Raw genomic sequence first — 15,451 nt, 5'->3', positions numbered from 1 at the left:
GTGAAGCCAAAAGTTATTCTTTCCGAACAAATAAGGCGATGCCCACTGGGTTTGTTCGATGTTTGTTTTAAATATATATATATGAATTCCATTAATAATATGCGAATAATGCAGCAGAATGAAACTAAGAATCAATTTAACGTCTATGAGGAATGCGAAACTCGTAATTTCGATTAATAGATATTATTACTCTTTTTTTTTCAATAATGTCAAATTCGATATCTATCATTACCAACAACTTTAGTTTTTGATAAATCGACAAGCGTTCGATCATATAAGTTGTATCAGAGTATATGTTATATGTTTGATTTTTATTGATTATGAGAAATATGTAATTATTGAGAGGAAGATTGTTGGGTACAATAATTGTCTTTACTAGATAAAGTAATCGAAACGTTACGTTTGAGCAACTATACGGTTTACAACGTGAATGAAGTTCTGTGAATTATTTTAATCAATGAATTTTATATATAGAAGATGGGACAGTAGGTTAAAACTTAGATTGAAGAATTTATCTCAATGGATTTGCATTATTTTCTTTCTTGAAACAATATTAAAAAGCAACTCGAAAGTTGTGAAAATATCAAAGGGAAATGGAGATGATCAACTATTTAAAAATAAATTACATCTTTAAGTATATTTGAAATCTACTACATAAATTCATTTTTTAAAAATAATGTTGACTAAGGTTGGATAACAAAATATCTTAAATATGAATTGGGTGATAAGAGCATTAATTTAATTAATTATATTGATGATTTGCTACAGATTCCTTTGCACATTCAAACTGCCAACTCTTAAGAAAATATCTGCTTAGAAGATCTCTAAATAAACGATCATTGGGGAATAAAATCTATTCAAATTAATGTAGTATTAACATCATAAAATTAACTTTGCATGTGTGAGCATGCCCTTTTGCCAATAAATAGCCGACCTTATCTTGCTTTTTGACAACATCCTTAAACAAATAAAAATATAGCACTGAAAACGTTTATTTTCAAGTGAACATATACATCATAACAAATGGAGAAAATGAAGGTGGCAACTCTCGTTCTCGTCCTTGTTCTCGTCTCTTCCTTGCTCGAAACAACATTTGTGCAGGGTGGATCGCCTTTTTGTGATTCAAAATGCGCGGTTAGGTGCTCAAAGGCGCATTTACATCACCGGTGTCTCAAATATTGTGGAATTTGTTGCGATAAGTGTAATTGTGTGCCGTCGGGGACTTATGGGCACATGGATGAGTGCCCTTGTTACAGGGACTTGAAGAACTCCAGGGGTGGACATAAGTGCCCTTGAGTTAAAGGAGGGTATATGAGGCAATTGTGTGAGAAACATGAAAATCTTATGTTCAATATATTAATAATAATTGAGATTGTTCAATAAAATTCATATGTGATGTTTACTTTTAAACATATTATGAAATCAATTTATTTCTTAAGTATCAAAAAATCAACTTTCTCGTAGATCAAACTATCTCATTCTACAATATATCTCATGAAACATTCTATCTATTGTTGACTATATTTAAATAAGAGAAAGTTTTATGAGAATTTACAATAATGAAGAAGACAAAAAAAAACAAACAAACAAACAAACAAAATGTATTCACATATAAAACATAGTTTGAATCTGATAGTTAAAATAAGAATTGCATTGAGAAATTTATTCATAAATGATAATTATAACCACACAAATGAGTATTGTACCGATATCGTCTCATCTTATGGATACACGAACTTATTTAAAAAAATATTGCATGCCTCGACTTTTATTTTAACCTGTTAATAATTTTGTAACGAAAAACTTATTCACAATCACACATATTGATTATGGGAAGATCATGATCGTGGTTCTTCTCAACTTTGTTCAGATATTATATATAATACTTACAGGAACATATGTTGTCTTTGTGAATGTATTTTTTTACAAATAAAATATATCAGTCGTGTAATAATCTAATATGGCAACCGTCCTGTTTAACGTGTAAAACTATGGACATACATCTCCCTCTAATAATCCGAATATTAATAACCACGAAAGTTCTTCCTATTTTCTATGATCTAAAATTTCAAAATTTTCTCTCTAATATATTGGTACCGATCGAGTTAAATATCACATATTCGATTGATTTAGTTCTTACAAAAAATTTTGTTTTAATGATAATATATTTATGTGACGTGTGTAGATATGTACTTCATAATAAAACGCAAGTCGAATATTGTGCATGAGCATTAAACATAAAATATAAGGTGATATGACGAGCATTAATTTCCTTAATTATATTGCTGATTTGTTACAGATTCTTGTTGCATATTCACATCTCCACTTTAAATATATATATTATCAGAAATCTCTAAATAAAGAAAATTAGGAAAATAACTTGTACAGATTAATTTTGGATCAAACGCATGAAATTAACTCCGCATGTTTGAGCAGGCCAATTTTTCAACATACATCAATTGACAAAGCATATCAGTAAAAATACTATATTGGTATATTTTCAAGTGAACAAAGCATAACAAATGGAGAAAATGAAGCTGGTAACTCTCATCATCGCCCTTATTATCATCTCTCCCTTGCTCGAAACAACATTTGCGGAAGGTGGATCACCTTTTTGCGACTAAAATATGCGTGGTTACATCACCGGTGTCTCAAGTATTGTCAGATTTATTGCGAAAAGTGTCATTGTGTGCTGTCGGGGACTTATGAGCGCTTGGATGAGTGTCCTTGTTACATGGACTTGAAGAACTCCATTGGTGGATCTAAGTGCGCTTGAGTTGAACGAGGGGAGGGTACAGGACATTCGTGTGAGAAACTTGAAAATCTTAATTATATTTAATATGTGAATATGTGATGTTTATATTTTAAAAAGACCACAAAATCAATTTATTTCTCGAGTATCAAAAATCAATTTTCTCAATATCATATAAGTACAAATACAATATCATACATCAAATTATTTCATTCTACATACATATCCCAAGAGACATTCTATTTATTGTTGACCATATTTAAATAAAAGAAAGTTTTATGATAATTTAGAATAATAAAGAAGGTCGTAAATGAAAAAAAATGTATACGCAAAACTTTAAAAATAAAAAAATAATTTTTCACCGCACATGAAAGCTAAATACAACCACTCCCTTCACATGAAATAATAGTAAAAATAATTTTACTATTATTTCACTTCACGTAATATTATTTTATGTAATTAATTATTAAAATTAGTGACTCATGAGTATTAGAATAATGGCTTAAAATTATTGATATTATGTAATTAATATATTTACATTTAAAATATTGTTATAAAGAATTATATCAAATATACATATATACACATATATATACTATAAAAAATAAATAGGATTACATTTGACATAACATTTAATATACATAGACATTATGCATAAAAAAATGGATAATATAAAGAAAGCCACATTGGTGGTTGTCTTTCGAATATAAATTTTTGTACCTTTGATAAGGTACAATTTGTGTTCCTTCGAATTGAACTCAGAGCGTCCCACTAACAAAAAATGAGAAATCAAAGGGGAAAAACAATGACATATGGGAAATGTTTTAGGATGGTTTGGCATTTGATCTAAGACAAAAATTTGTGTGATACGATCTCACGGGTCGTATTTTGTGAGACAGATCTCTTATTCGAGTCATCTATGAAAAAATATTACTTTTTATGCGAAAAATATTATTTTTTATTGTGAATATCGGTATGATTGACTCGTCTCACAAATAAGGATTCATGAGACCGTCTCACAAAAGACCTACTTTTGATCTAAACGAAAACCATTTAAAGTATACTCACTCCATTAATAATATATATTGAATTATGAATTTCGTCAAAGCGTTTTTTTTAGTGAAATGTCGTATAATTCTAGTATGAATTCTATAATATTTGGATAGTAGGGAATAAGTCCAATATATTATTTGTACACTTTTTTTTTTTAAATTAAACATTCATAACATCAAGTCGGAAAATCCCGAGTTACAATACAAGAAAGTCAAGATGAAATATTTCCATCTAACCAAAGTAAATTAGAAGAGCTATTGAATGCTCTATGAGTAAGAAAATGTGTCACGATATTGGCCGAACGAGTATTCTGTGTCGATCATTTTGAATGTTCTATGAAGTTCATTCTATGTTTCTAGTGAATCATTTTATGTCGATCAAGCATTTGCATCGTTATTTATACACTCTTTGTGAAATGATATTTTAAAAAAAGAGGGAAAAGATGAAGGAAATGGAAAGAATGATAATATTATTTATTGTTAACAATGTCCGCGCAATTATCACGTTCGCCTCGACACTTTTATAATACATGCTCGCTCATAAATGCAATTATCTCTTTCGTGTTCCGACTCTGCAGTTCTCTTCTCTCTTTTTTTTCTTTAATTAATTTTTCAAATACATATATTGGGTTATTCTTCCGTGGATTTTTTGGGAAAACGGAAGACCCAACTGCATAGGATTTTTGATTTTTTTTCTTTGATCTGATTACATCTCGGTATCCGCTTTTAGATTTATCCGAAAACTATGGGTGGTGTTATTGTTGAATCAAGCAGGGTTGCTACTCATACCGAAGATTTTGTGGATGAGGGGGGATTTAAAGATGGTAATAAGAAAAAGAAGCGTCGATCGAGAAGATCCAAGACAAACTACTCGCTTTCTGGTAATTTGGTTTTCTCTTTTGATTGGGTTTTTGGACAAGTGTGATAATTTATCTTGCTTCGGTTTTAATGGTGCTTTCAAGTCATAGTTAACTGGGATTTGAAACTAGTGTTTTCCGATATGAGATTTCTTGGATTGTGGGGAGAAGTCGAACGATTCGAGTCAATTTAATTGGGGACGCGGCTACTGTTTCTTGCCCTTGATCACTTACTACTGTGCGTACATTGATTTACGAAGTTAATAGAGTCCGTATTTACCCTGGACATTTAGTTGTCCTTGTATCTGGACACGTGGTACATTTTCTTGCCCTCGGTCACTTAGTAGGCTCTGATGGTTTCTATTTCTTGTGGATTTTGATGCAGCTTCTAGTTCTGTAAGTGAGATATTAGTCGATGAGTCAACTTTACCGAGAGGTATCTCATCAAGTCAGCAGGCTTCATCCGGGAACCAAATTCTACTGGCTGATGATAATTTTGTTTGCAGCTCAATTCCCACATTGCATTTGAACGAAGAAACTGTAAATGGGAATATACAGAATCAGCCCGTGATTTCACATAATTTAGACGAATCCATAATTTCCAAATCCGTCCCTGAGGGTTTTGTTAATGAGGAGACCGATGGGCTTGTTTTGATACCCCTTCGTGTCAATTCTCATACTCGGCCAAAGTATTTTCCTCCATATTTATCTGCAGATGCCGTTAGTAAAGCATTGGAGGCAAGTTAAATCAAGCACATGTAGATATTTTATTATGTCAGATTTGGTTGCAATATTCTCATTTTCTGTCATAATATCATTGTTTTTAAATATGCAGAAAGGTGAATTATTGAGAGCTTTATTTCGTGTCAATGCTCATAACAGAGTTGAGGTGGGCTCTCATATCTTTTTTCTTTTCTTTTTTCCCTTTTTTGTGACCCTGTGAATTCGATTGTTAATTGTATGCACTAAATTTATTTTCTTTTAGGCCTACTGCAAGGTTGATGGGGTACCAACTGATGTTCTCATCAGTGGAGTGGTGGCTCAGAATAGAGCTGTAGGTGTTCTCTTGTTTGTTTACTGATTTTTCTGGATGTTTACTACATGCTTGTATTTATTTTCTTCCATTAGTTTTACACTTTTAATCATCCTTTTGATTTGGTGAATTCTGATTCTTGTAGTTTGAAGGAGACATTGTAGCTATTGTCGTTGACCCCCCTTCCTTGTGGCCGAAGATGAAAGGTTCAAATGAAACTCTCGATGAGAGTCAAGCAAGTTGTTCAGAGCAAAGTGAAGCCCTTATGTTTTGTCGAGGTAGTTCAAAAGGAAAAAGCAAATTAGAACTGGATTTTGAACATGTGTGTTCTGTTGATTACTTGGGTTTTTCCGAAGATGGTACTCGTTATGAGACTGGTTCTTCATCTGCAGCAATGGCTGATAATAGGTATGTGAATGGAGTGTCGGATCAGCCGTCCATACACGATTCTACCAAACCATGCTATTGTGATGACTACAAACTTGTGAATATTTGTGAGAAGTTGTGCTACTTGGTGAGTTTATTTCCATCAAGGCGGCCCACTGGTAGAGTTGTTGCCATTGTTGCAGGGTCGTCTCGGCGGGACAGTATTGTTGGTTTTTTGAGTGTAAAGCAGTGGTTTTACAGCAGAGATACGAAAAGAAAGGACTCAAAAAAGCCCAGACATCAGTCTAATCTGAATCAAGGATACATTCTGCTGACACCAACCGATTCCAAATTTACCAAAATGACCGTCCCTGTTGTAAATTTACCTATAAGCATTAAGAAACGATTGGAAGTGGGTGATTTAACTGTGGAGAATGACATAGTTGCGGCCAAAGTTGTTGATTGGGCTGAAGACTGTTATATTCCAGAAGCCTGTGTGATACAAATTTTTGGTAGAGGTAGTGATGTAGAAGCACTGATTGCCGCAATTTTATTCGATAATGCAATCGTAGCTTCTGAATTTTCCTCCGAAACGCTTGCCTGTCTTCCACGTCTTCCTTGGGAGCTGCCCCCCAAAGAATTACAAAGTAGAAGAGACTTGAGAAATTTGTGTACTTTCACCATAGATCCAGATACGGCAAGTGATCTTGATGATGCACTATCCGTTGAAAGTTTGTCAAACGGTGATTTTAGGGTGGGGGTCCACATAGCTGATGTTTCGTATTTTGTTCTACCCAACACATCTTTAGACATTGGTGCTCAAATTCGATCAACAAGTGTTTACTTGTTGCAACTTAAAATACCAATGCTTCCCCAAGTGCTTTCAGATAACTTAGCATCCCTGAAACCTGGAGTGGATAGGTTTGCATTCTCTATTTTTTGGCGCATTAATTCTATGGGTGAAGTTCTAGACCACTGGATTTACCGTACAATCATACGGTCTTGTTGCAAGCTCTCTTACGAGCATGCTCAGGAAATCATCGAGGGTGCCTTTGATGTTCAGGATTTTAGTCATTGCAGGAATCATTGGCCTGAATTGTATGGCCAATTTGAATGGTGTGATGTAACTAAATCAGTAAAAATCCTTAATGACCTTGCAAATATGTTGAAATTAAATAGGTTTAAGGGTGGGGCTCTGTCATTTGAAAGCCCAAAAATAGTTTTCTTGTTTGATGAAGAAGGCGTGCCATATGATACTGTGCTCTTGGGGAGAAAGGACTCAAATTTTCTGGTGGAAGAGTTTATGTTGTTGGCCAACTTGACAGCTGCGGAAGTGATAACTAGAGCTTATCCATCTCATGCTATACTTAGAAGGCATCCAGAACCTAACTCACGGAAACTTCAAGATTTTGAATCCTTTTGTGATAAACATGGTTTAGCATTGAATATTTCATCCTCTGTGGACCTTCATCGGTCATTAGAGCATATCAAGCTGGAACTTAAGAACGACCCAGGCTTGTTTAATATTTTGATGTCTTATGCTGCAAGGCCAATGCAGTTAGCTGAGTACTTTTGCACTGGAGATCTGAGGTACACTGATACTGATTGGGGTCACTATGCGCTGGCTGTTCCGCGCTACACTCATTTCACTTCTCCATTGCGTCGATATCCTGATATTTTGGTACACCGTATGCTGGCTGCAATCGTAGAGGCTGAAATTATCTATTTGGAGGATATAAGAACGTTTGAAGACCCAATTAGAAATGAAGTGTTAAGCCGATGCTTTACTGGTTTGTGCTTCGACGAACATGAAATTCGATCGGTTAAAGCTCAAGAAGCTCTATCCATTTCAGCCTCAAAGTTAAAACTTCCTTGTGCTGAAACTCTTGCTGATGTGGCCGCTCATTGCAATGAGAGGAAGCTGGCTGCTAGACAAGTAAAAGATGCAACCAATAAGCTCTATATGTGGTTATTTCTGAAAAAGAAAGAGGTCCGTACTTTAACTTTTTGGTTTTGGTTTATTAATTTTGTACTTGGTTTGAGCCGAATAATTTAGTACATTTGCGGTTTTCTTTCTTTCTTGCATAGATGTTCAGTACACTCTACAGTTTAGTGTCAAACTTTTCAAAATTGACCTTTAAAATTATAAACACTTTTCTACAATCTCTTTCGATGATCTTATGATGTTACGTTCTACTAAATTTCTGCTCTGCTCTTCTCATTAACCAGTCATAAAATCCTCTTGTGGAGGCTGATTCAGTTAATTGGTTCGCAGTGTATTATGCCTTAGATGATCTATTTATCTAACCTTTGTGCCAAAAATTATTATTGCTATATATTTACTGTTTTTCGTTCTGTGCAAATGTTATCCTATTTAACTCCTTGCTTTCTCCTGCTGCATTTTAAGCATAAATTGGAACTTTCCCTTCCTGCAGATATTATATTCGGAGGCTAGAGTTTTAGGTCTTGGACCAAGGTTCATGTCTATATATATTTCCAAACTAGCGGTGAGTGTTCATTCTTGACTTGTTCCCCTTCTGAAATTGTCAATTTTTTTACAAAAGGAACATGCCTTTTTTGCTCACTGGCTGTTTTAATGTAGATTGAACTCCGGATATATTATGATGAAACCGAAGGTCTGTCAGTAGAGTGGCTGGAATCAACCTCAACCTTGATACTGAGTCATTCCATGCGTAAAAGCTCAAACCGAAAAACTAGCCCAGGTAAGTGCAAGGTGCTTGAAGAAGTTGCTTTGCTGATAAATCCAACTGATTTGAAGTTAGACTTGGATTCTCTGGGAAATTTGGGGGAAGAGCATGAAGACTCGCAGAAAAATGAGTTAATTGGTCACGATATCCAACACAAGCCTGCTGTTTTTCCACTCACAGTGAATCTCCTATCAAAAATCCCCATTGCTCTGCATGCTGTGGGTGGGGACGATCGGCCCATCAATATCGTTGCTAGGCTGTATATAAGCTCATACTTTCAGTAATATTTGCATGACTTTAAATATGTCGTGGACAGTAGAAGATGGTACACTACTGAATCCATGGTTACAAGGAGCTCAAGTAGAAGTTTTAGGACGTTAAGAAATGAAATGTTACCGATATCGGATGCAATTTCATGAACGAGGGATGGTGTGTGTGTGTGTGTGTTTTTGTGTGTGTTTGGGGGGGTGGGGGGAATGTTCCCTGATTTGATGCGTGGTGGTTGTGTTTGTTATAGCCGCTTTGTTCGCGGGAATGAAGGGCTTGTTTTTGTTGGCCGCTTCATCCTGTTTAACTTTAACCTGCATCTCATTTCTGATCACAGCTTCCAGGCTCTAGCCAAGAATATTTTAACTAATCTGGATTGATTACTGATCTTACGTTTAACTTTTTCTCTTTCTAGTGTGCATCTGTCTGAATGAGTGGCATACTAAGACTTCTTTTAGCGATGAACCAATTACTTTCTTGATGAACTTATCTTTTCACTGCCCTGGTTGGAGCTCGCATATAAACGCGATCTTGGAGTATGGTTAACCACTAGTTATTACAACAAATTCAAGTGTAGGTTTGCTTTGATCGATGAAATTTAAATTCTTTGACGTATTTGAATTTTCGAAGTTCATGAAATTTCATATTTATTTTATATCAAGTTATTATAATTTCAATAGTAGTTGCAGTTAATTTCAAACATACCGAAAATGATGTCATTCGAAATACATATTTCAACTTAATCCATTCGATATATATTTAATGTATAGTATAAATTCCGATGATTGAATTGTTATTGTAAGCGATTTGATGGTCATGTTGAGACGGTCTATGCTAATTAAAAAGAATGAAAAAAAAAAACAAAGAAAAATTTTAGTTTAACATTTAGGTCATAAGCTACTGATATTGATTTAAATATTATATTATACATTATTTTAATGTATAGACTAATAGAGATGGGGTATGATCTAAAACAATGATCTTGTTTTTTCCTAAATTGTCATGTAATGAAACTTTAGACATTTTAATTAAGTAGATGTGGCCTCAGTGATACGAGCTTGGCATTGGAGACAATAAATAGTTCTGTACTTCTGTCACTGCTACAAGCCTAAGCCTCGTAACCTACTTCTGTATAAAATAACCTTTCATCATTGCCGAATTTGCATTCAACGATATTTTTAATATAAAAGTAATATTTTTTCACGTTCATGAGATGAATTGATCTGATCTATATTCATCATAAAAAAACAATATTTTTAATATAAAAGTAATATTTTTTCATGAGTTGGAGATCTGTCCGACATTAAATTTTGTGTTAATTCTAATATGTCACTAATCACAAATGAATCCACATAGAAAAACAAGGCCACTAAGGGATCCAAATTGTCCTTATATTACATAATATTATTTCTGTGAAAATATTGCTGGTCGTTTTCTGAACAGTACTAAATCATATGTCATTCCGTTTGTACGATTAGAGAATTTACGACTACTTCGGAAGGTGGTCTTTTTAAATTAAATTAGGTAAATTTAAAAAAAAAATTGCATGTACATAGATAACCTACCAACTTAAGTGCCGTTTGATTCATTGTATGAGATATATAGTATGAAGATAAGTAATATTTTGTAATAATAAAATAAATAGAAAATGATAGTTAATATAGTGTTTGATTTAATTGATTTGATGGATTAAATTTGAGATAATATGATATTACCATTTTGTCCTTGTTGAAAATATTAATAAAATATTAATAATATTATTTATTAAGGGTAATATCGTAATTTTATATTATTGATTTGATTGATGTGAGATAAATTATTACGAATTTGATTGATGTGACATAAATAATTAATAATTTGATTGATCGAGATAAATAATACTTGTACAAAACAAGTGATATGATAGGACTATTTATATTAGTACTTAGAAATACTTGAACCAAACGGTACCTTAATATATAAATTATCATGGATGCCAAATAAACATGAAGGAATCATTATTATTATTAGATAGTGTTTGAGAGAGTTTATTTTTTAAGTAATTTTTTTAACAATTATATATATTTTATTGATTATAAACTTAAAAATACTTAAAATAAATTATCGTGAAATGCTAACTATAATAATGATTCAACCACTTTCTTTATATATAATATATTTTCATTTGAATTCAAGAATAAAACAAAAAATCAAAATCATTTGTTGTACTACAAATTTAATCGAGCGTACGAGTAACGTATCAGTTTTTTATTAGCTTTAATAGAATAAATACTGTTACTAATAAATTATAAGAAGCTGGCAATTTAATTTGGTGATGATTTCGAGGAATTTGGAAAATTATTTCGAGGAAATATAGAGAATTTTTTGGTTCGTAATTTTATATTAGTTGTTTCTAATAACGTGTGTAATATTTAAAATTATATTATATTGAATTAAAATATAATACGAAAGTGTATTTTCCTAGTAATAACTATGTTAGAAAATATTTAAAATTTATCACAAGGAATTTTTAGAGTCTTCAACCGATAATGGGATATTGATCTTTTCTACTTATTGTTTTCGTTTTTTGCTTCGTCTTAATTATCATAGAAATAAAATCGGTAATAATGTTTCTGATTAATTTTGGATCCACTCTATTTTTTGGAATTGCCTAATTTTATTCACTCACTCGTGCTACTAGAAATGAAGACCAAAGAAGGAGGAATAGAACTATTTCAGAAAGAATAGGTCTCTTGTGAGACGGTCTCACGAATCTTTATATATGAGACGGGTCAACTCTACCGATATTCACAATAAAAAGTAATACTCTTAGCATAAAATGTAATACTTTTTCATAGAGTAATACTACTCGTGAGACCGTCTCACACAAGTTTTTGTCTTTCAGAAAAGGTAAATTCATTACGTGTTCAATTTATTTATTTGAGTGTAGAAAATGGTAAATAAGTTACAAGCTTTTAAAAAAAAAACAGGTACCCAATCCCAAAAAACCCGACACCAACCAAAAAATACAATAAACCCGAGAACCGCAAATTTTCAAAATTAACCGACTCCGTCAAGTCAGACACATGATGCCTGAATAAAAACGTTCCCAATCCCATATTGTAGCGATCAATGGTAGATTAAATCAATTACAAATAAAAATTGACGATCGATCAACAAGTTCAGCAATAAAAAAATGAATTTCCCGAATTTTAAATTATAAACTAGAGCACATCATCTGTCTACTTGAGTAAAAGAGAGCAAAAAAAAAAGATTGAATTCATGTTTTAATTATTTATTATAGTGTTGTGTGTACCCACCGGCGTGCTAGATGACTGCCTCATTCCCAGAAAACATGCCGGCCGTGAAATTATTTAAACTTCGTGTTGTTTCAACCAATTTGACGGCGCCAACATTTCCACTTGTATAATTATTTACATAAATAATATGACATAAGATTGTTTTTTTTTTTTCCATATATATATATATATATATATATTTCATGTAAAAAAATAGTTGTATGTTTTTCAAAACTTAGTTAATAATCAAGAAAAAAATATAACCAAACGTAGAAATTAGACTATATATTTGAGACAAACCCGTAAAATTGGGACGGAAGTAGCATAATATAAAATTGTTCCTTTTTTTCAATCATTTAAAGAAATTATTAGAAGGGTGCGTTTATATAGTACACTATATAGGCGTGAATATATTTGTGAGCTAATTACACTTTTATTAAGAAGACATATATCTGAATTTTACGTGAGGTTTTTATAGTTTATTATGATGTTCCGATTATGAGTCACTGATTCCATGCCTTATTAAATTTCATAGGATTGTTTTATTACACCAACATTTTTACGTGTTTTCGAACTCGCGTCTTTCTATCAAAATAAGGGTGGTTCATATCAACATACACAAGTCGTGATTACAATTTAATAGTAGGATTATGGCAGAATTTTGAAACATATATAAAATCTAGATTTCATTTTAGAATTAAGGAAAGATATTGCCTTCCTTTAATCTTGATAAATTATGACTTGTGATATTTCCCTGTCAAGAGTCACTAAAAATGAAAACTAATAGCAATAAATTTATTTATCTTTTACAATATATAATTAATTTTGGGAAGATGATTTCTTTAAAGGGGGCCATGGATGTGATTGAGCGATGGAGCACTTAGTTAATTTTAAATTGGTGAAAATTGTATTTTTCAAACCCATCGACTTCATCAGACGTCATCTATTTATGTCCAACAAAGGCCTTTTCTTCCTCCTCTTTAATGGCATATTATAAAATATTGGCTAATGTACAGCAAAATTTAAAATCATTGGTGCTTTAGATAAGATACATCCATTTTTTAAAACCACCCAATCAAAATATCAGGGATGATCGGATCAATGGAACAAATTTAAATTTTATATATAATAATTGTGAAATTTCGGATGAAATGTTGTTATTGGGAATGAAATAAAATAAATCACTCGACGAATATCAATTAAAATAATATAATAAAAAACTTTTGTGGCAAGGGTGGACATGGGTGGACTAGTTAAATATGTTTAGAAACAATATAATGGAAGATAAGATGTTTAATATATGTGCATTAAATGATTAAATGTGTCAAATTAATTTAATAAATATATAAAGGATCTATACGATCGTATTCGTCTTCGTTTTACGAAAAATGATTAACACAAATTACTATAAAAGTCAATTGTAGCACATTATAAACTCATTTTAAATTTTTTATTTTTATCATGTGGGATAAGAGGTATCACAATCACCCCTCCTTCAGAACGCGACGTCCTCGTCGCGGCCTGAACCTTCGACCCACCAGCGCCGAGAATCTAGATGTGGATCCTACATGTTCAAGATATGGCTCCCGTCATGTATCACTTTGCCCCGCAGGTTCAAGAGGTGGCTCTTATGCACGTAGCACTTTAACCCCGCATAGCACTTATTTCCCGGTGTTCCATGCCGTGACTGACTCTTATATCATTTTGTCACGTCTCAAGCCCAGGACCGCGCATGCGTAACTGCACAATGGGTTTATATAGCAACTACTTCGTATTCGTTTTACGAAAATGATTAACCCAAGTTGTTATATAAGTCCACTATAGCTTATTATAAACTTATTTTAAATCTTTAATGGAAATTATATATATACACGTAATAATCATAATTAAAAAAGAAAATAAATGGAAATTCTCTCATGTGGAGCCGACGGTGGAGACGGGTTAAGCCGGACGAGCCGGCAAAGCTGATGTTACGTGGCTTGTGACAGGGTCATATAAAATTTAACAACTATTATTAATTAATTAATGCAACATTTAGACTAGTCAACACCTCTAATTTATTATTACCATTAAACCATATCATAGCATACCTATGAATAAAATATGTATGTAATGCTTTTTTTTTAAAAAAAAATTTGGTGGAGCAAGTAAGTGTTAATGGTTATGAATTCAATTAACTTTACCAACAATTTTCCGACGAATTTTTAAAACATAATTTGTCTAGTGTGATCTATTTCATAAATTTTAAAACTAATAAACTTAAAATCTACCCTAAAATCACGCCAAACTAAATGAAATTTTCCGATCTACAGAATTGGACTATATTATAATCTCGTGTTCGTAACAGACATTATAGTATAATAATTAATTGTGAGTTTTTCATTTAACAAATGAGTTTTCACTTTGATGATTTCAAAGCAAGTACGATGCCACTGGTTCTCAGATATTTAGCCTTAATAATTTGAAATTTAGTCGCAAACTTTTTGGACTTTGCATAAATGTTGGATTAATAACTGTTTTATGCAAAGGTCTGGTCGGAATGTAAAGAACTAGAGCTGTTTTATTCGGACGGGCAAGTTAAAGAAGACATCCAAAAGGAATAATATAAGACGGCAAAATTTCTAATGAATTATTAAATATAAATAGCCTAAAAGAACTATCGGTTTTTAAAAATATTTCGGGAATAAGAATACCTTCCATGTCATCCATTTCTTTATTTATTTTTCCCCCATTAATTGCTCGACTAATTAGAATTAGAATTAGGGCAAAAACTTGTGTGAAACGGTCTCACGGGTTGTATTTGTGAGACGGATCTCTTATTTGGGTCATCCATGAAAAAATATTACTTTTTATGCTAACAGTAGTACTTTTTATTGTGAATATGGGTAGGGTTGACCCATCTCACAGATTAAGATTCGTGAGACTGTCTCACATGAGACCTACTCTAGAATTAGAGATTATTATAAATGGACTCGAGATTTTATTTATTGTGGGTTTAATACAAATCCAAATATATAATTTTATTTCACAATATGATATTATATTTTTGTTTACTCTATACTACGAATGTGCATCAATCATTTTGTTTAAATAACATTAAATTATGTACTTTAAGATTTTAATTAGTGAATCACTATT

At 32.3% G+C, this 15,451-nt stretch overlaps 2 protein-coding genes across 3 annotated transcripts; both read left to right on the top strand.

Moving 5' to 3' along the window:
- The first annotated feature begins 976 nt into the window (after positions 1-976).
- Positions 977-1,403, top strand: LOC140989268 (peamaclein-like). The gene has a single exon (XM_073458434.1). It carries the CDS (start codon positions 1,024-1,026, stop codon positions 1,294-1,296), a length of 273 nt encoding a protein of 90 aa, XP_073314535.1. The 5' UTR covers positions 977-1,023; the 3' UTR covers positions 1,297-1,403.
- Positions 1,404-4,310: 2,907 nt separating this feature from the next.
- LOC140989237 (DIS3-like exonuclease 2) lies at positions 4,311-9,516 on the top strand. 2 transcript variants are annotated; one of them, XM_073458391.1, is made up of 7 exons: positions 4,311-4,685; positions 5,047-5,399; positions 5,497-5,550; positions 5,647-5,715; positions 5,840-8,050; positions 8,496-8,567; positions 8,663-9,516. In XM_073458391.1, the coding sequence occupies exons 1-7, from the start codon at positions 4,550-4,552 to the stop codon at positions 9,050-9,052; spliced, it is 3,285 nt and encodes a 1,094-aa protein (XP_073314492.1). In that variant the 5' UTR covers positions 4,311-4,549; the 3' UTR covers positions 9,053-9,516. The 2 variants fall into 2 exon arrangements, with proteins under 2 accessions (XP_073314492.1, XP_073314493.1); XM_073458392.1 differs by having other exon boundaries at positions 5,047-5,403; positions 5,501-5,550.
- Positions 9,517-15,451: the final 5,935 nt, after the last annotated feature.

This window comes from Primulina huaijiensis, chromosome 12, assembly GCF_012295235.1.
Source record: "Primulina huaijiensis isolate GDHJ02 chromosome 12, ASM1229523v2, whole genome shotgun sequence".
Taxonomy (NCBI): domain Eukaryota; kingdom Viridiplantae; phylum Streptophyta; class Magnoliopsida; order Lamiales; family Gesneriaceae; genus Primulina; species Primulina huaijiensis.
The sequence above is the reverse complement of the archived record's forward strand: the minus strand, read 5'-3'. Positions and strand labels throughout refer to the sequence as shown.